This window comes from Myotis myotis, unplaced genomic scaffold (genome assembly GCF_014108235.1).
Source record: "Myotis myotis isolate mMyoMyo1 unplaced genomic scaffold, mMyoMyo1.p scaffold_m19_p_7, whole genome shotgun sequence".
Taxonomy (NCBI): domain Eukaryota; kingdom Metazoa; phylum Chordata; class Mammalia; order Chiroptera; family Vespertilionidae; genus Myotis; species Myotis myotis.
In genome coordinates, this window is record NW_023416379.1 from 78,660,259 (window position 1) to 78,682,972 (window position 22,714).

A 22,714-nucleotide genomic window follows, 5' to 3' on the forward strand; every position below is an offset into this window, starting at 1 on the left:
AGACTCTTCTCTTGAGACCCAAAGTCATGGTGGTCCTGACACATTTTATGGCTTGCTAATTTGCTGGAACTAATTAGAGTTTTTACTCTAATTCAGTGTTTTCCAAATCCTTTTATGTCATCACTCACCTGAGAAACATACTCACTGTGATAGTCTATTAGTATTATAGCAATTTTTTAGGAGGGGGCATATTTCCCCAGGATTTGCAGATCAGAATTTGGGTTGGAAGCAGATACTGGCAAGTGTGAAATATGTAAGAAACCCATTCCATAGTTTATTTTGGTACTTAGCCCCACCTATAAAGAATCACCACTTTTCTAACTTTCCAGACTTCTGACTCCAGCATCCCAGAAGTATGACCCTTCTGGGCACTGGTGTACTGGCCCCTACAGGAGCCTAGCAGGTATACATGTAAAACACGTTTGGTGCTTTCTTCAGTGCAGTAGGTGTAGCTTCTTGCTGGTATAACAATTTCTTTCTCCTGCATAACTTTTGCACACTTCCATGCACAGTTTAAAACTACTTTTCAAAGGAACTATGCATTATTTTCTTCAGGACTTTTAAATGTTCTTTGGCCTTAACAGCCTCAACTACCAGCTTCATAGTAGCAATAAGTAGATTGGTGGTTGCTATGGAAAAATATAAATATGTATCATCAACTTGATAGGAAATCAGAATTGACAGGACTTGGCATTTTATTAATTGTAAGGGTAAAGAGAATGAGGCTGAAAGATGACAGAACGTTTGTGTGTGAATGAATGAGTAGGAATGTCATCAGTAGAAATAGAGGATGCAGGGGAAGGAATAGTCTAACAGGGAGGATAATAAACTCCATGACAGATATACACTACGTTTCCTGTGCTGATGCCTGGACGATAACAGGAGGTGTGGAGCAGGAGTTGGGAGGGGAAGCCAGCCAGGAGTCTGGATTTAGATTTGGTAACCCTCAGCAAGTTGACTAAGTAAGCCTTGGGGATTGACCCAGGTTAGAGCCTACATGAGAACCATCACAGAGAGATATGGGGAGAGGGTAAGAGATTACACCTTGGAGGAAATTCTTATTTAAGCGGCTGGAAGAGAAACCAGGGTAAGAGCAATCATGAAACCAGGAGGAGAATAAGAACAACAGAACGTGGAAAGGAGGAAAACCAAGATGGTGGAGGTGGGCAGCAGTAAATGTTCCAAGGAGGACTAGGAAGACAGTCATTTAGAAATTGCCTGGGAATAAACTGTACTCTCTGGAGGCTCCTATAAATCAAATGCAAAATGTGATGCTTGCCTTGCCTTACAGTTCCACACATCCGCATTGGATCTTTAGGAAAAGCCTTGTGGGGAATAATGTCTTCAAGGATTCCAGTATCTTTGTTAAAATTAAAAGCAATTACTCCCTGATGAGACAGCAGCACTTCTAGAGGGGCACTCTCAACCAGGTTGCCATTCTAGAAGAGATTAATGCCTAATATCAACATCCCCAAAATAAATATCAATGGACACTGCTAAGTGTTCTAAATTCAGAGGCTCATATGATAGGTTAATTACAACAGAAGTGGTCAGTTTGTACAGCTCAATCCGTTTGGGAAAATAGAAGAGATTATATTCTCGAAGATGTCACTGTCATTTTCTAAAGAGATACAGTATTACAAAAATGTAAAACATCGCAATCAATATTTTTAAAACAGATTTAGAGGATAGTGTGTAATTCTTATAATAAGTTCAGTTCTGGAAGTAAGAACTGAAGGTTATATTTAAAATAAGCAGCACTAATCCATCAGAGTACATTGTTTGAGTCCTTTCAACTTTAAAATGCTGAAACCAGCATCCATTGATATTTATGTTGATATTAGGGACTAACCTCTTTGTTAAAGTCATTAGTAAAAAGAGTGACCAACTTCTCTGGTTTATGCAGGACTGAGGGGTTTCCTGGGACACAGGGCTTTTATCGATAAAACCTACAAAATATATGGCAAACCAGGATGAGTTAGCCACCCTACTAAGAAATCACTTTTAAAGTTCTTACCAACCCCGTATTCTATGGTGTGAATTGCTACAAATTTGCTGAGAATTAATGAAAAATGTCATTGCCTTAAATGCATAAACTTATATTTTACCTAGTTTTCTTCCCTCAAGAAATTTGTCTCATGGAATTAACATTCTTTGAGGAGACACAGGCATTTCTTACAAAAGGAGGGAACCGAGTGATTGCATATGTGTTTTGCCCTCCTGGTTGGGGCTCGGGAAGTATGAGCTAAGTAAGAAACAGCTGCTCGTGGGGCCCTTAATATAAGCTGGCCATTTTCACTTGCTATAATTGAATTATTTAGCTCATTTTCTCTATACTTTATGGTCTGTTTTCTATATAGATATTTTTGGAATGTAGAATTAAATAATTCATGATTTCCCAATTATTGTATTAGCTGCCATTTCTTGAGTTGATTATACTTTCTTGAGGGAGCTCTTTGAGTCTCTTTGTATGCAGAGCTTTAAAGATAAGAAGTTTGCCCATGAGCAGCTGATCAGAGGTGAAGCCAGCCAGCAAGGGAAGAAATAGCATAGGTGGCTCACTGTCAATCCTTTAGTCACCACACTTTTATACAATCCAGGGGTTCTTAACTTCTCACATGCCCTAGGTCTGTGTAGCAGTCTGGTGAAGCCTAGACCCACACTCAGAATAATATTTTTGAATACATAAAAATAAAATAGAATTATAAAAGGAACCAGTACTTTGATCAAAATGTTAAAAATAAATTTTTTTTTTGTTATTCCTCACCGGAGGATATTTTCCCATTGATTTTTTAGAGAGGGTAGAAGGGAGAGGGAGAGACACATCGATTGGTTGCCTCCTACACGCACCTCAACCAGGGCCGAGAAACCTGCAACCAAGTTACATGCCTTTGACTGGAATCGAATCCAGGACCCTTCAGTCCACAGGCCGAAGCTCTAACCACTGAGCAACTGGCTAGGGCAAAAATAAAGTTTTGTATAATAATACATGTGCTTCATTATTAGAGCATTAAACAACACTGTCTAGTGCTGGTTGTAATTACCATAATAATTTAAATGATGTAGATATTCTTCTAAAGGTGCTGCCAAAAATGTCTTTCCTCCCCTGGAGAAGTGGAGGGCGCACTTTCTTCTCTATGAATCTGGGCTGGCCTTAGTGACTTGCTTGACCTATAGAATTTGGAGAAGTGATGTTCTGGGACTTCCAGGGCTAGGTCACAATAACTCTTGCTTGCATAAGAAGACCTTTTGGCCTGGATGTCTTATTTGCTATTGGAATATTCCCTTTGGGACAGAGCCCTCAGGCTATGGGAATCTCAAATTACATGGAGAAGCCACATTTTTAAGCTCTAGCTAGTAGCCAACATCAATTTCCAGCCATGTAAGTGATCTATCTTGGACATCCTGGCCAGTTGAGCTCAGTGCAGGCATACCTTATTTTATTGTTATTTGCCTTCACAGATGTTGCATTTTTAAAATTTTTTTTTAATAAAAAGGCAAGATCCTCCACCAGCAAAAATATTGGGACTTGCTTTATTGCAACAATTAGGTAAGATTAGGTCTTCTGTGAATAATAAAGACCTGAAAAAGTTTATATTCTCCTTTGTATGAAAAAAGTCAATTTCACGGTATCAGGGACTTGGACTCGATTTATCCCCTTGTGCACCATGTGCTGTTTCCATTCCTAATTCCCTGTGGTCCACTGTGTCTGTTGGAGCTCGGCCACTGTGACCACATTCTAGGCAGGAGGGAGTAGAAAGGATTCTTCCTATATGTCCCTCATGACACCTCTCCTTACTTCTTCTTTTTAAAAAAAAATATATTTTATTGATTTTTTTACAGAGAGGAAGGGAGAGGAGATAGAGAGTTAGAAACATTGATGAGTGAGAAACATCAATCAGCTGCCTCCTGCTCACCCCCTACTGGGGATGTGCCCACAACCAAGGTACATGCCCTTGACCTGAATCGAACTTGGGATCCTTCAGTCCTCAGGCCAACACTTTATCAACTGAGACAAACCGGTTAGGGCTCTCTTTACTTCTTATTGACCAAAATGTAGCTGAAAGGCCATATCTAACTGGAAAGGAGGCTGGGAAATGTAGTATTCTGGCTGGGTGACGCTGTACCGTGTTCAGCTAAAAATGGAAGTTTTTGTTACTAAGGAAGGAGAGAAAAAATGCTGAGAGGCAATTGTATTCTTTGCCACAGCTCTCTCTCATTCTTCAGTGGAGGAAATTGTCCCCAAAAAGGAGGACCAAGAAGGAGCTCAGAGACAGCACAGATTCAGATCCAGACCTCCACATTCCTGAGTCTCTCTAGTTCATCACAGAATCGCTACTTAACCATGTGGGGGGATGAAAATAGAGCCTTACAAAGGCTGTGATATACGGGGTCATGGTGATATACACAGATAACACCATCGTAAAATATATTTTAAGAGAAAGGTAGGAACATGTTTCTTAGAGGTATAGCCCCACACGTGGAAATTGATAGCACTTGCTTAACAAAACCCCGTCAGTGGAGAGGGACTGGCTTTGCTGTGTAGACATTATTTAGACCAGAACTCCGTCAGGCTGCGGTGCTCTCCAGGGCCTGCTCCGTGTCTAATAGCATCTCCTCGCTTTTCCTCATTTGTAACATCAGTGATGCTTTGCAAGCCCCAAATCCCATCTGAAGCCATCTGTTTGCCTCACTTTTTTTTACATGATAGCTCACCTGATGGTAACTTAGTGTCTGAATAAAAAAAATCATTGCTCTTACCTAGATTGAGCGGGGGGTTTTGTCTGCTTTAACAACAGTGGGTTAACCGCACTTCTCAGTGGGGAGATGGTGTCTGCAAAGCCCATGCAGAGGGTTAGCACAAAGGCACTGTTCCAGGGCTGGCCAGGCTGTGCTCAGCAGTGCATGTGGCAGGCATGGCCCTGCTGGTTTCTAGTCCATTACTGGTACCAGAGAACTTCTCATCTCTATGCTCCCAGTGTTCAGTATAGCTTCAGAACAGAGAAGATGCTCTTTGTGTATTTGTTGAATTGAGTGAGTGGGTGAGTAGATGAATGAATGTATGAATGATGTATCGTATGGAAAGCTAATTAAATTCTAGCTCCTCTCTTCCAATCCTATTGATGGTGCAATTTCTGGACCTGTGATAGATCAGCAGGAATATTGTTGGCTCAGTGAGGTCAGATGCCTGGGGGTTGCTGCTCTGGGGGCGTGGCTTTAGTTCTGAATCAGAGCATTGGTGCTGACAAACCAGGCCCCTTCCCTGTCCCCTCAGCCCCCCATAGGGGAGGAGATAATGTGTGGAAGCACTTTCTTTTAGAGAGATCTAGGAGAAAGTGTGCAGAGAGCAGTCTCCTCTCACAGGTTCAGGTGTTTGTGATTCCAATCCTCACCACACTGGCAGTGTTTACTAAAATCCTGTGGAAAGGGAAGTGGGCACGATCCCATGATGGCACAAATCTTATAAATAGGATTTAAACTTAACAAGGTGTAAATACATACACATACCTCTAATGCACAACTGTTTCCAGATTGCTGACTCCTAAATCCTCCTGAGGAACCACTGGACAACTAGCTCCTAGAAATGCAATTCTGCTTCTGAGGTCCCCGAGTTCTGCTAATACGGGAGAGCAGAGGCTGTCCCGGGAGCCCCATGACTCCCCCTCACTCCTCAGCTGAAATATCTTGCCTGTGCTACTCTGACTTCACCCAGCTTGTTTTTCTTGTATTATAAAGGGGATCAAAAGCTTGCTTCATAATTAGTGTTATCCTTAACCCTCATAATAACCCCAGGGGGCGGCGGGAAGGGTGCAAGTTGTCAACGAGTCATGATTTATTGCCTCATTCTCTTATAGCTACATAGCAATGAACGGGACTTGAGCCTGTCATCACGATCTTTAGCTAGTCTCCTTGTCTCTGTTATTTTTTTTATTTAGTTGAGTTGCTTTAATGAATGGCATATTGACCTTTCTCTGCATGCATATATTTACAAGTGAAGGGGAGGTGGATCTAGGTATTTGTTACCTGTCTAATCCAGTGGCATCCAACATGGGGTAAGAAAGATAATCCCTTGAAGAGCAGATAATGTTAGAACCTTTATTTTTATTTACTTTTAGCGTATTCTTTGAAAGTTTTTTCTTTGTCTGTGTTTTATTATGTAGATAATATTTATTACATTAATATTGTGGTGTGCATATGTAATTTATCAATAAATTTATAAGTAAATAACATCAAGAATATATGACTAAAATTACAGTCATCTAGAGAAGAAATATTTGGCATTTATTTGCATTGTAATACCACATTAGTATTTATAAGTCAAAAAAAATATTTGCTAGTGAAATATTTACTATATAGGCTACACATCATTCTATATGTATATGGCTTATATAAGTTGTTTAAATTGACTGGAAAAATATAAAATTAGAAAATTAACTTCAAGAACCTATTTTAATTTGAAAAATAGGTTAATCTTTATGTAAACCTGAAGAACCTTACATTCAAAAGCAGCAAGTTTTAAGTGTCTAAAGGCCTTGGTCTTGTGTATCATTGCTGTATAATATTTCAGGGGCTTCCCAACACTTTCAGAGAACTTTTCATCTCTGTGAGTTAAATCTCAAACTTATTCGTTTGGACTTCAGAGTCCTTTGTGATGTGGCCTCACCGTTCACCACTTCCCTGTGCTTCTCATTCCCCAATCATACTCATCTACTTACTGTTCTTGGGTGGAATCAACTATTGCTCCTGCTCAGTCATTTATAGTTTCCATTCTCTCTGCCTAACTATAACTTTCCCCAACTCTCTCACCCCTTTCCCATCCTAACACTCTCTTCTAGTTACTCCTTTTCATCCTTTAACACTCAATGTAGTGTCACCTCTTCCAGAAAGTGTCCATAAATTTCACTTGATGTAATTTCCCTTCCCCTGTGCTCCTGCAACACTTTAGGCATATTTTAATTATATACCTTTATTCTGTAATTATTATTTACTTGGATATGACCTTAAGGGCAGAGGCCATACTTTATCTGGCTTTTTATATCCCTCGTGGACAGCACAGGATTTGGCATGTTACAGATACTCAGTGAATGCTTGGGCCAGCGAATGAAAGAATGAGGTGCAGGCGCTGTCCCATCAGTCTCTGCTAAAGCAAATCTAGGGATTTGGGAAACCTAAGGAGATGCCACTGCCATGCTGAGAGTTGAGGCAAACAGGGAGGGGTGCAGGATGGTGAGTCCTAGGGACCTTTGCAACTGACCAGGAGGTTGCTCGTTTAGTTGGGGAGCTCTGGTGATCTGGGATTCATTCAACACCAGCATTTATTGAGAATCCCCGGGCCAGAAACTTAGTCTTTGTGGGTTGTGATTCCCACAGGTAAGATGATACTCTATCCAAGAGAGAGCAGGCTCCTTCTTTTCCTTAATGGAGTTCTCTGAACTTTAGTATTCCCAGTAGGTGCCTCTCATTTCCCTTCTCCCCTGTTGAGCTGGTGGCCTTACATTCAAGCTACTCTCCCACACAGCTTGCCCCCTCCCTCCTCCCTGCACCTTCCACCTGAGCGGTTGATGGGCCTCCTGTGGATCAGCACCTGAGGAACGGATGGGCCTGGTGTAGCTTACCAATCAGGAGTTTAGAGCTCTCCCAGGATTTACTGCCTTCCCAGCCTGCAAGCCTCCCATGGCTTAGCGTCTAGAGTTGACACACCTCCTGTGGTTTTAGCTAGCGAGCAGCTTGAGGATCGTCTGTTTGTTGTGAAATGGTTTCAGAGGTTACCTTTTCTCATTTGCATAGTGTGGATGCACCTGTTTTTGTTTGTTTTCTTTTTGGAGAAACTATCAAAGGAAGTGTGTAAACGAGAAAATATTGGTGCCTCCTTAGAGCTATGACATTGGCTACTGCGAAGGGGCCCAGGTTTTGCTGTTTGTAAGAGTTAAGAACTACATCATAATACTGGTGAGGAAATTATTTGTAGCTGAGGGAATAGGAGACGTGCAGTAAGCCTTTTAGGCTCCCAGAGTATTACCTGGTGTGAATTTAATATCTTATGAGTCTGAATGAATTAAAAAGGCTTCTCATACTTCTTAAATTATTTTATTCATTTGCAAGTATAAGTTGAGAGAAGGTTTTGGGCACAGCAAGCTTACCCTGTAGCTCAAGAGGAAAGAAAAGGAAACAGTTAAAGGATTTTAAACTGCTAAAGAAGACTTTTACATTTTTCTAGAAAAGCAGCAGTTTGCATGAAAATCACAGCTTTTACACATTAACTATGGTTGAGTCTCTCCCCAAAAGCAGTGTAAGAAATGTGACCCCAGACCTCATACCACCCAGACCTCCGGCCCCGCCCACTTCTTTCCTCAGGGAGAAGGAGCACTAGGACCACAGGGGCATGTAGCTTCCTCCCAAGGATTTTCAGGTAACAAAGAGAACCTGGAGACTGGTAGGTAGTCAGAAAATAGAAGATATTGATAACTTAGTTTTTGCTCAGTTTAATTCTCACTCAGAGAGAAAAAATTTAACCATGATTTTTATAAACTTTACTATTTTAGTATTTCTCTTTTCCCATCCTCATTCCATCATGGCTTATCCCAGACAAACCCAAATTACATCACATTAATAAGGACCGTGCCAGAATTTTAGCACCAAGAGCTGAACTTGCCCTTTCAAGACCCCAGATTATTTTAATACTATTGGTCAAAGAGGCTGAGTTAAAAGTGGAAATCATAAAATAGTTTCTATAGGAAATGATCTAGAAAATAGTAGAGGTATTTAAATTTCATTTTTTGATGTGACAAATTGAGCATAGTTAGATTTCTCATTTAATGGTAGTAACAATAATTATAATATGGTATTAACAGTAGCATTACTAGTCATAATATGCCCATTAATATAATAAGATAATATGAATTCTGTTTTTTTTAAATGTGCCAGGCATTGTGTTAATTTTTATTTTATCTCACTAAATTATCATAAAAATGCTGTGACATTGGCACTGTATTTTACACACAAGAAAACCAAGATTGAGAGTAGAAATTCTTAAACTTTAGTGCATGCATAAGAATCAACTGAGATAATTTTTAAACAGTGATCTGCATTTTGAAACTACTCTGCAGTTAGTACTGAAGTAGGATGTCCATGGACCATGATTTCGAAAAAACTTGGCTTAGAATAACACTCCCTAGCACACAGCCAGTAAAAAGTGAGTCCGTATTTTAATCCAGATCTGTCTCATTCCTGCTGTCCCTCCTTTCCTTCATGTTGCTCTGGATGAAGAAAGGTCATTACTTTTCTCGCTTGCCTTATACATCCAATTTCATCCACTACTGGGCATCCTTATAATAAACACCAGGTTTCTGAAACTTTTTTCTGTTTTTAAAAAGTTTAAATAATAACTGAAGTCTTTCTTGCCCAAAATAATATAAAGATATACAGAACAAAATATCAAAGGATTCTTTAACCCCTTCTTCTTGCCTTTCCTTGGATAACTGCTATTCTCAATTGGGATTACATTGCTCTTTTTAATGTGTGAATTGCTCATTGTAGCTTTTCAAAATATTAATTGATTGAGCACTTTGTGTCTGGCTCCATCACAAACCTGTTACTGAATTGACTTTGTAACCCTCATAACCACCCTACGAGGCACTATTGCTATCCTTCTTTATTAACTGAGGGCAGAGACTTGGAGATCATAAAGCTCCTTGGTAGGGAGGCAAAATTTAGACCCAAGAGTCTGACTCCAGAGCCCTTCCATGCTTCTGATGTGCCAGGCATTGCAGTACTTTCATATGTAGTATTTTACCTAAGTTTTAGTATCACCTCCATGAAGTATTTTGCACTTGGGGAACAGAAACCCAGAGAAGCTAAGTAGTTTTTCCCAAGAATATCTTATTTGGGATTCAAACTTAGATTTGTCAGAATCCTAACCTGGTGAGCATTCTATTGCACCAAACTGCTTCTTGGGCAAATAGTAATAGATGAATTAGCCAATGTGTTTGCCCTGCACTAATTCTTTGTCAGGCATCCGTGACTGGAGCCTGGAGAGGATGGGGACTCAGTTGAGAAGCAATTGGAACTACAAAACTACTTAGAGTCTTAGACCCTGGATATAAGTGGAGTGTAGGCAAGTGAGGCATCAGCAGGCTTCTGACCGTTAGGGAGTGAGGAGCAAATGAGGGCACTGGGTTCTCAGGGATGGATGGGCACTAGAAGGAAGGAAGAAACAGGTACTATACTGTCTTCTTTAAAATATTGCCTTTGCCTTTGGTTATTTTGGTATCGGAAGCAAATACTAAAAGACTCACTTCTACTTCTTTCTTCCTCCAAAAATTCACCTGGTAAATCCCACAAAAATATTTACTTTTCTTGTTTTATTTAGTTTCTTTGGCATATGTCATTATTTGATAGAAACTTGATAATATTTTCTAAATAAATGAACAGATGGGAGAATAGATTTATTAGTCAAGGATAATGCTTTTCTCTATGTATGACACTTTTCTAGGGGGTTTCTAGGCACCCTGGATTAAAAAGAGGGATTAAAAAGATAAGGATTTCAGTATCACTTCCAAACAATATAGAAATATTTTAGAGTATTGGGACTTTTGGCAGATATTGTAAAATCTGGATAATATTATTGAGAAATTTACAATTGGGAATAAAAATTCTAGGAACCTTCATGGTCTGTAGTACAGTATTTGAATTCAAGCAGAGAGGGACTAATTTTGGAAATCCTAAGCAATAACTTTTTGCATCGAATAAATATAATTTACTGGAATTTAAAAGAATCTCTTAAGGCTTTGAAATTTTAAAAATATGTAATGATGGAAATGTTGAGAACACTGAAAATCTTTACAGAACTAATTTTTTAATTTATATAGAATATTATCACTTTATGAGTTTAGAAGTTTTAAAATATAGATTAGTTTGCTCCAAAAATTATAAGTTTTGATGCAACACATTGATATTTATGAGATTATGTATTCAATGTTTACTAGTCAGGTATTCCAAACTTTTTCTTAAGCATCAATTATGCATGTATACAATACTGTACATAATTTTTAAGGAATTTAACAATTCTTTTTTCTGTTAGAAGAAACAATTGAAAAGATTGAGAAAAAAAATAATACTATTAAAGCATCTCCTAGTGCAGTGGTCGGCAAACTCATTAGTCAACAGAGCCAAATATCAACAGTCCAACGATTGAAATTTCTTTTGAGAGCCAAATTTTTTAAACTTAAACTATATAGGTAGGTACAGTGTTATTAACTTAATTAGGGTACTCCTAAGGCTCAGGAAGAGCCACACTCAAGGGGCCAAAGAGCCGCAGGTGGCTCACGAGCCGCAGTTTGCCGACCACGGTCCTCGTGGGATTACTGGGTCATATAGTAGTTCTACTTTTCATATTTTTAGGAACTTTCATGCTGTTTATTACAGTGGCTGCAGCAATTCACATTCCTACCAACAGCGTACCAGGGTTCCCTTTCCTCTGCATCCTTTGCAAACACTTGGGTTTTTGTTTTGTTTTTGGTAAAAGTCACACTAACAGGTGTGAGATGATGCCTTATTGTGGTATTGCTTTGCATGTCCCTAATGATTGGTGATGATGAACATCTTTTCACATACCTGTTGTCCATTTCTATGTCTTCTTTGGAGAAATGGGTTTTCAGTTCCTTTGCCTATTTTCAAATTGAGTGGTTGCCAGGGGCTGGGAGGAGGAGATAATAGGAAAATGTGGTGAAAAGGTACAAAGTTAGGTTATGCAAGATGAATAAATTCTAGAGATACACTATTCACTGTGGAGCCTACAGTAAACAATCATGTACCATATACTTAAAAATGTGCTAAGAGTGTAGAGCTTATGTTAAATGTTCTTATCACATAATTAATAATATTAACTAATTAAAAAGGCAGGAGGAAACTTCTGAAGAGGATGGATAGTTTATGGCATAGATTGTGGTGATGGTTACATAGGTATATACTTATCTCCAATCTGATTAAGTTGTATACATTAAATCTATACAGCTTTTTGTATGTTAATTATTCATCAATATTTTTAAATATTAAAGTTGGTGTTTTTAAAAAAAGGCAACACCAAGTTGGCCATTCTGAATTCTTTGAGGTCTTTTGGTGAGAACAACAGCATAATTTAATACCATTTTAAGATTGGAAAACAAAACAAAGAGAGCCTAGAATGAAAGAAGGCATCGATTCTTTTCTATTTTTGTGAAAACAGCAGCACCTTCTGGTCTTTTCCTTTCAGAATTTTGGCTTCAGAGGATTGATATGATATAGTTGGGAATTTTACTTAAGGAACTTCCTATTAAATAGATTTAAATATTTTTGAAGAACAGATGGTATAGACTAGAGGAAGAGATAAACACTGTATGTTAAACATTTTATTGATCAATTAAAATATCATAATTTAAAATGTTGCTTCTACTATGGGAATTATGTGTGTCTCTGTGTGATTGGAAAAGACACAGAGAATGTGGGGAGTGGGATGAAAATTTATTATCCAGAATTTAAATTGGACTCTTCCCATGAGGTGAGTCCTTTCCTTCATTCCCCTGTACACACACACACACACACACACACACACACACACACCAGGCAGATGTTTTTTTCCCCAAGGTTTAAGGAAGTGGCTTTTAGTCTTGAATCATGTGCCTCTGGGCACTTTGAAAAGTGCAACTTCTGCCTATTTTTAAGACAAGGATGTAAAAAGAAAGATAGGCAGAAAGAATAAAGAAGCCACCTGTGTGGCTTTGATGAAAAAGGCAGGCCATAAAGTTAGCAGCACATGGATAAGAATTTAGTTATGGAAAGAATGCATCCTTATATTCCAGCACTTCTTTGTTCTGCTTTGTCTACTAGAGGATGATTTCTGGGTAAACACATACCATCACCTCTGTAAATTAGTCTACTTGACATTGATTCTCCATCATGTTAACCTTGCATACCTGTGAACGATTTACATATGAGAACGTCCATCCTTTTTTAGGAGTAGTTTTGTTTTTTTATGACAATCTTTCCCATAAATTGTGATAAGACTATTTGGATGAATTGTTAGATTCACCAAAAGTTAAACAAGACTACAATGGAAAAACACACACCACCTACAATTACTGAAAATATATCTTTAAAGTAGTTCCTTTAGAGCTGAAAGTATTCTTTTTAAAAAAGGAAGATTGCATCATTAGTGCTTCTAATGGCATTAAAACTTACTTTTGCATTGGTTCATATATGAACAGAAAAATATTATGGCCAAGACTGAATGTAGAAACAATCCCATTTATCATGGAAGGTACATAATTGGAAATAACAAGCCTACAAATAGTTTTTGTATGTTCTTGTATATCCTGCACTGCCCTTGCATGCCATCACTGTCCCTCGGAAGTCGGAAGTGGGTGCAGGCTGTGTTCCTGACAATAGCAGGGTTGTAGTGGAAACTGTCTTCACCACCTAAGTTATGGGGCCAGATACAGTGAACACCATACAAGCAAGCAGTGGGTCTGCCTGCCCTAAATTATGCCTGTTCATGTGACCCTATCATTATTCAACAGGATCTGTGCCCTTTGCCCTGGATCTCATTTCTACAGGGTTTAGACAAGTGTCAGACCCTTGGAATGCTGCAGAATAGTAACCTTGGTTCCCTGACTTTGCTGGGGGGAAATTTGAGTTTAAATCTAGTGTTGAAATGATCTGGAATGCTTTGTAACTGTGGGAGTCAGGCTCTTCCTGATACAAAAGAAGCCCTAGCCCTCTGTCAGAGATATCTGCCTTAGATTTGGCTCAGGCTTTCTGGTCTTAAGGACAGATGATGCATTTATAAGAACTAAAGACTCTTTGTTGTTTTTGTTGTTGCATTTGATACATGAGGATATTCAGATGATTCCTCTTTAGGTTTAAGTTTCAAGATATCATCTCTAAAGCTTTATCTTTCTAATTGTCAAAATACAACCCCTTCTGTAAACAAAACAAAACAATTCTTGGCAAATGATACTAGAATAAAGATGGTGGCATATTTAGTGCTTGGTGGATGAACAAGTGGAAAGAGGGTATATTTTGGAACCAAGAGGCACCACTCCATGGCTGGTCTTAAGGTCCTTGGTGGGGGGTGGGGGGATGGGTGGGGGGGGGGCGGCGGGAAGCAGTCTTTAATTACATCTGGTACTCATGAATTCCTTTTGGAGTCTTTTTCCAGATCTGTTCCCCCATCAGCCTCCCATCGAGCAACAGAAATTCCAGATGGTTCCCTCCATATGCCAGTGCTCATTCTCTTAAGTAGGATAGATTGGTCATTGACAAAATAGGATAGAGTAGCCTTGGCCAAGTCAAGACAAGGTGAAAAGCAGTGGGCCACAGTTAACTTACAGGTGCTCTACCATTCATATTTTTTTTTAAATATATTTTATTGATTTTTTACAGAGAGGAAGGGAGAGAGATAGATAGTTAGAAACATCGATGAGAGAGAAACATCGATCAGCTGCCTCCTGCACATCTCCCACTGGGGATGTGCCCGCAACCCAGGTACATGCCCTTGACCGGAATTGAACCCGGGACCTTTCAGTCCGCAGGCCGACGCTCTATCCACTGAGCCAAACCAGTTTCGGCTCATTCATATTTTTAAGTGGGTTGTATAAGTAACTTTCGAAGTGATTTTTCTGAAATGCCTTGAGTAATTTCATGGAAAGAATGCTACTTCTAGAGAATGTGGCACCTTGATTCTAACTTTCCACACCTGGCACAAAGAGACATCCTCTAAAACAGTGGTTCTCAACCTTGGCTGCACATTAGAATCACCTGGGAATCTTTTTAAAATCCTGATTTCTGGGCCTCATCCTCCGGAAATTCTGTTTCTTTGTTATGGGGTGAGGCCTCAACATTAGTAACAAAGAAACAGAATTTCCGGAGGATGAGGCCCAGAAATCAGGATTTTAAAAAGATCCCCAGGTGATTCTAATGTGCAGCCTAGGTTGAGAACCACTGCTCTAAAACCTCCATTACAGCTGAGGGTTGGCCAATGTGAATTCGCAGCTGATCTCTCTGGAGAGTGCATTAGGATTCATTATTTTGCTATTTACAATGATAGGTATAACCTGTGTTACAGTGATAAAAGGAGAATTCCTTTATAAAAAAATTTAGGGCATATGTTTATTTTTTATTACTCTAGCAGAATCTTGCTACAAGAAACACATTGATAGACTTGCTAGGATAGGAATGAAGATAGGATCAAACTCCACATAATGAAAAAGTATATTATCATTTCAAGTATATTGTATTCTACTTATTTGTTTATCTTCATTTGATGATGGGAAACATGTTACTCATCTTTGAATTCCCACTACTCAAGAAGATATGGCACACGACGGAAAGAAAGGAGGAAAATGAAAAGGTGAATAGGCAGATTTAGGGAATGGCAAAGGGAAGCTGGCACTGAAGGAAACAAGAGCATTGCCTCTACTCTTCTCTTCATTCTATTATTTCCCTCTGATGGTTATTGGGCTTTACATGTAGTGGGCGTGTGCCCTGGAACATGTGTTCTTTGGTGGTGTTTTTGAGCACTTACTTTATGAAAGGTATTGTTCGAGGTGCTGAGCAAGTAAAAGTGAGACTGGAAGCTATGGTCTCTGTTCTCGTAGCACTTACAATAGTTAGGCTATCTGTGATTTGTGAGAAATTGCCTGTATATTTGGAGTGGGTAAGGCAATTAAATCAAAATATATCCTAAGGGAGTATGTGATAAAGACCAGAGGGAAATTTCAAATTCCATGTAATTGTCATAATTTAACTGAAAAGTATATTCAGAAGAGGGCTAATATCATGCTTCTATGTGTCTACGAGTACTATGTGGATGAGAGAAAACATTTTTTGAAGCAATTTAATTGTTTTCTACAATTAGGCTCAACAGCCAAACATTGATAGACAAGGCCATAGGTTGAAAGACATAAAAGCCATTTGTATAGAACTCAGAGGTGCTTGGATGAAATAATTTATCTTGCTTTTAAAGTCATAGTAAAGTCATGAACCCCAAAATGTATGCTAAACCTGGAACATTCTCTATATTTTTCACTCTTTTTTTTTTGCATATTTTAAAGTATCAGAGATTAAATTGATATATATATACACACACACACATATATATATATATATTTTTTTTCTATCTGTTTAGCCTGATTACTCATTTTGTGTTAGTTGCTAATAAACTCTGGAATTTGAAGGTGTGTAGGGAACTAAACTCAAAAGACTTTGGCAACATTCACTTAACATCTTTATTTTTGATGTCACAAAAAAAACTAGGGGTTTAAAAAATAGATGGTTTCTTCACTTAAGAAAGTGACAGTGGGAGAGAAAGACATAATTACACCAAGACCAACCCAGTGGTAGTTGCCTCCTTACATACAATAATATGTATACAGTTATAATAATGTATTTTAGTGCTCTATTATGGAAATTTACAGGGTTTTCATTGGAGAGTGAAAGAGAGACTCCACGGGGGAGTGGTGAATCCGATGGTGGGATTGGGAATGGCTTCCTAGAAGAGCTAAACCTTAGGTTGATTCTGACAGATGAGTGGGTGGTGCTGATTTTGTTGGATCGTGACCATACCTTGAGAACTACTGTTCTGTCCAACAAGGGAAAAGAGAGAGCACATACAAGATAATTTATGGAACAGGCCTAGAGATACCACACTTCAATTCTGCCTCCATTTTATTGACTACAATTGAGTCACATGGCTTCATCTAACTGCAAAGAAAGCTGGAAAAGATGGTCTGACCCAGGAGAAGGGAAGTGGTTGGTTTACAATCTTACAGATACAGGAAGGTGTGGTTGTCCTACAGCTAGGAAAGTAGTCAGGACTAGAAAAGACAACTCATGAGAGGCTAATCTGGGGGGCAGATCCTTAAGCATAGCAGTGTGCATTGTTTCCTGAAATAAAACATGAGGTTATGTTAAAAAATTTCTTTAAAAGTTACATGTGTCACTGATTATGGTACTTGAAATTTAAGCAGAAATATTTATTTGATATATTTAATTTGTGCCAAATTACTGGTAAGCCTCAGAAAGTAACACAATACTTTGGAATACATAAAATATTTTCTGTTTTAGTAAAAATTCTAGGATTCTTTCTTCTGAAGTTGGAAGGAAACTCTTTGTGAAAGAGAAAATGAAGAATAATGATTTTAAGTGTCCAGTGAGCTCTACAGGCATGCCAAGCTAATAGACAATAGTACAAATAATAAAAATATTCACATGTATTGAACATGTAGCAGACACTTTGCTTACGTGGTGGGAACTGGGCAATGTGCATGGCTAATTAGTATTGTATAAGCAGATCATTTAACCCTCACAAATCCCTATGAATAAAGCAGGTCATTATTATCCCCATTTCAAGGATTAGATAACTGAGGTCAAGAGAGGTAAAGTTGTTGGTTCACATAGCCAATAAGTAGCAGAACTGGGATTCACATCCTAATATTCAGACTTCAGAGGTCAAGGTCATATCTGTGATTCTATCTCTCTGAACTAGAGCCAAAGTTAAGGGACAGGGGGAAAGTGTAGGGCCCTCATCTGTACATTTGCCCTAAAGTAGGCTTGGCCTAGCTCTTTGGGACCTAAGCAATGCCCTGTGGTCATAACACTTGGTTTGTTAACCAATGGCAGAATTTATTAATCATGCCTTCTTTTTTTCCTCCTGCCTCTTTATGAAGGCCTGATGTTTAAAACACTATTTGTTCCTTCAGGTGCTGTACCTGTCCTGGAAGAGGCAGTATCATAAGCAGCTCCCAAATTTCCAGAACTGCAGAGCAAATCACTGGAGAAGAGAAGGCAATTCTTATTTTGGTTACATGTCTGAACAATTTCTTTTCCTCCTGCAGACAGGACTGTCCTTGTGGATACAGACCTTCCATTCCTCAAAGGCCTCTATGTGGTGGGGACTTTAGAGTTCCCTGTGGACAGAAGCAACGTTCTGAGTGTGGCCTGCATGGTCATTGCAGGCGGGGAACTGAAAGTCGGTGAGTAAAGGGCACAAGGATTGGGAGCACAATGGGAATTAAGCCCTGTGAGAAAGGCCTTGGGAAATGATGGCATCATCCAGCCGGTTGCTTAATGGAGTTTGGGGGGGGACGGGACTAAGGCAAGGACCGAGTTTACCAGCAAAGCTTTTCTTTGGCAAGATCTTTACACAGACGGGTAACTTTTATTGGTCATTCTCTCATGTCCACCCACTGACATCAGGATGTGTTTCTGGTCCCATAGTCCTCCTCCAAGCCACAGATCCATTCTCCCTTTAGTTCTTTGTAGGAGAATTTACCAGTAACTCACTTTTTCAGAAGATCTCATAGGATGGATTTGTTATCCTTTGCTCAACAGTAAAATTTCAATTGCTAGCCTAGTGTAGATCCTTGGGAAAACGGACTTGAAACAAAGCTTATGTGCTGATGCTTTACTGGGGCAACTGGCACTGGAGTGGGAGTAAAGGGAAAAGAATGAAGGAGAAAAGAACATCAAACACCAGTTGGCCACAGCTTCTCAAGGAAACATGACTATTTGCTTGGCCGTGCGATATGCCTTAAGAGAAGCGTCTGTGGAACCAGCACATCTCGGAACAACAGGGAAGAAAGCTGGGGAGAAGGCAAATGACTCATCTGGTCCATCCAACAACCAACGAACTCCTGTCTTTCTTGCTATGTTTGTGGCTCCCCATGCAGCCGGTGGAGAGCCCAGACACTCAGTGGGTGCTGGGAAGCTCCTTTAGCTGGGAAGTGAGGCATGCTAATGAGAATGAGGGGCAGGCAGGATGGAATGGATCAGGGGTAGTGTATTAACCAGGATGGATACATTGGCTTCCTTCCAACAAACAAACAAAACACATGAGCTGGTACAGGTAGACTGTATGCTTGGAATTGTTGTAGGCAATAAGAGTACAGAAGTGAAAAGACATGTGCTCTGGCCCCAAAGGAACTACTTTTGAACTTGGTGGGGAATTCTACTTTGCTCTCCAACAGATTAAAAGAGAATTCCCAGAAACAATAATACCTTGCCCCAGAGAAATAAATCTCTGATGGTGAGGAAGTATTTAGATACATTGTTTGGGAATATCCAGATTTTAAAATTTCTGGTGGGAGAGCATTCTAGACCTAACTACCAAACCTTAATTACTCTAAGAGTATTCTTGAAAAATTGTGGTCAAGCCTCTTCTGGTGACAAAAATAAATACATAAATAAATAAATAAATAAATAAATAAAATCAAAACCTTTTGAGAAAGCCTGCTCCCACTTTTTAAAATCCGATTAGAATTATTTTCCTACTATTAAGCCAAATTCTGTCTTCCTCTAATTTCTGTTGGTTCAAGTTCTTTCTTGATTCCCATAAGATGAGTATCAAATTCCCTTCCCTCCGATAGTCCTTTATTCACATTTTCTTGCATCTTCTGTTTTTCAGGTTATACAGTTTCTATTACTTTAACCACGGCTAAATAATAGTTACTCTAATCATTATTATTATTTAGTTATAGTGTTTTAAAATAATTTTTATGTTTTTCAGTCTATTTTACAGTACTGGAAAATACAGAAGAGCAATAGAAAATTATATAAAAGAAATCAAGTATTCACTCATATTCCCAAATATAAAGATAATCACAGTAAACATTTTGTAGTCTTGTCTTGAATTTTTCCTACATGTGCACAAATATATGCACACACACACACACACACACACACACACACACGCACTTTAACAGGTATAGTTTGTTAATATTTTTGATCCTTTGTTATCACTGTGAAAATTTTCCCAACTTGTTCTATTTTTAAGGAATATTTTTAAAATTTGTTGGGGTAACTTTGGTTAATAATATTTTATAAATTTCAGGTGTACACCTTTATAATACAATTTTATAATTCAATTGTATACTCTATCATGTGCTTGCTACCTGGAATCAAATCTCCTGTGTCATCTTGGATTTGACCCCCTTTGCCCTTTTCATCCTCCCAAAGCCCCCTTTCCCTCTGGTAACCACCATTATGTTGTTTATATCTATGAGTCTGGGTTTTTATTTGTTTATTTTGTTTATTCAGTTATTGCTTTTTGTTTTACATCCCAAAATCATATGGTTTTTGTCCTTTTCCATCTGACTTATTTCACTCAGGATTCATCCATGTTGTTGAAAATAGCAATATATTTTGTTGTGTGGCTGAGTAGTATTTCAATATATATGTATCACATCTTCTTTATCCAATCATCCAGTGGAGGACACTTGTGTTGTTTCTATGTCTTTACTATTGTAAATGATGCTCCAGTGAACATAGGAGATTTGATGTTCACGTTTTAAGTGTAAGGAGACTAACTGTGTTATAAGAAAAAGGAATTGAGCTGAAAGACAGATTTATATGTGACCATTCACTTATGTATACACTGGCCAGTCACACAGCAAATTATCAGAAGCCAAATTTCTTCACATAATGTATAAGACCAAGAAGCTTCATGGGCCATCACTATTCTATAAATCCTACAATCCAGACATTCCCATTCCCTACCGTTTCCTGGAGGCATAATACTCATCCACAAATATATGCCTTTTCAGATATATTCCTTTATCTTTAAGCCCCTCCAGTTTGGAAGTGATGATGCTTCTAATTCTGTTTTTGCCAGTTTGTCTCCACTACTTCACTGAGACATCTCTTGAAAGCTAGGCTCACGACTTCTATTTCTGTACATTCAACCTCTTTCATGGCACCAGCCTCATGGTAGGCAGTGAACAAACAGATGATGAATGAAAGAATGGACACACAAGTGAAATAATTTAAGCTCATCTTAAGTGTTTCATCAAACTAATGAGATAACCACTGAACAAAGAATGATATTGAATTTGGCATTTGCGACACAGCTGCAGCCCTCTAAGCAAAGCTTTGATCTTAAACCTCTCTTCTAATGCTAGCATTATTATTATACTCTACTAAAAGTCAATTGATACCTTTTACCAGCACCAGCTGCCTTAGAAGCAGGACCACCAAGAAATATAATTCCACAATGTTGGGACTTAGATCAAAATGCATCAGAGAGTAGACATACTCTGGCAGTGTTTCGTACCAATGTCCACATCTATTAAGTTCACTTACTAACTAGTGTTATTATCTATTTCATGTTGGGATTTCTTTGGGGTGTGGTAGAATTGGACAGATGGGTTGAAAGTCTTCCTTCAGGCATAATACACATAGGATTGAGCAGATGGGTTCCAATAATCAAACTTTAGGCCTGACAAAGCAGGGAGAAAAAGAATACAGCATTGTCTAGTAATGGATAAAAATATAGTCGGGAATGGACAAGTTTAAAAATAAGATTTTATATGTACAAATCAACACTGGACAGTGGCACAGTGACACTTCCCTTGAAAAGTACAGATTTTCAGGCAATAGGTTTTGTTACAATGTTAAATAACTTCAAAAATGAAAAAAAGACTAATCATAGCAATGGAAAGTGTGAGCTTGAAATAAATTTTCTAGTAACAAAACAGGCTCAGTTTTATTTAGTATTTCTATCAGTTACCTGGATGGGGATATTATAAAATATTAAACAAATGAGCAAATGGTATTAACCTGGGAGGAAGAGATTAGAATCCAAAAGGATTCCACAATAAGGGTAAGATAGATGAAATAATAAAATATAGAGATAAGGAAAAAATATTATACTTACAGAACAGAGAACCCAGAAATCGACCCAAGCCATTATACTCAATTTATATTTGACAAAGGAGGCAAGAGCATACATACAATGGAGTCAAGACAGTCTCTTCAATAAATGGCGTTGGGAAAATTGGACAGATACATGCAAAAAAATTAAACTAGACCACCAACTTATACCATACACAAAAATAAATTCAAAATGGATAAAAGACTTAAACGTAAGACAGGAAACCATAAAAATCTTAGAAGAAGCCATAGGGAGCAAAATATCAGACATATCTCATAGCAATATGTCTACTGAAACATCTCCTAGGACAATGGGCATGAAGGAGAAAATAAACAAGCGGGACTACATAAAAATAAAAAGCTTCTGCACAGGAAAACAAACCATCAACAAAATAACAAGAAAGTCAACTGTATGGGAGAACATATTTGCCAATGTGACATCTGCTAAAGGTTTAATCTCCAAAATTTATAGGGAATTCATACAACTTAGCAAAGGAAGATAAATAATCCAATCAAAACATGGGCAAAGAACCTAAATAGACACTTCTTGAAAGTGGACATACAGAAGGACAAGAGACATATGAAAAAAATGCTCAAAGTCACTAATCATCTGAGAGATGTAAATCAAAACAACATTGAGGTACCATCTCACAACTGTCAGAATGGTTATCATCAACAAACAACAAGTGCTGGCAAGGATGTGGAGAAAAAGGAACCCTCATACATTGTTGGTGAGAATGCAGATGGGTACAGCCATTGTGGAAAACAGTATGGAGTTTCCTCAAAAAATTAAAAATGGAACTCCCATTTGACCCAGTGATCCCACTTCTAGGAATATATCCCAAGATCAGAAACAACAATCAGAAAGGATATATGCACCCCTATGTTTATAGCAGCACAATTTACAATAGCTAAGATTTGGAAACAGCCTAAGTGCTCATCAGCAGATGAGTGGATTAAAAAACAGTGGTACATCTACACAATGGAATACTATGCTGCTGTAAAAAGGAAGGCTCTCCTACCATTTGCAACA

General features: G+C 38.5%; 1 protein-coding gene across 4 annotated transcripts in view; it reads left to right on the forward strand.

The window, feature by feature from the left end:
* The window catches only part of PKHD1 (PKHD1 ciliary IPT domain containing fibrocystin/polyductin), a 401,585-nt gene that overhangs the window by 238,589 nt on the left and 140,282 nt on the right, over positions 1–22,714 (forward strand). For all 4 annotated transcript variants that reach the window (XM_036317771.1, XM_036317772.1, XM_036317773.1 and 1 more), the window contains one exon: positions 17,871–18,008. In XM_036317771.1, the coding sequence (XP_036173664.1) occupies positions 17,871–18,008 (138 nt within the window). The remainder of the gene's footprint in view (positions 1–17,870; positions 18,009–22,714) is intronic.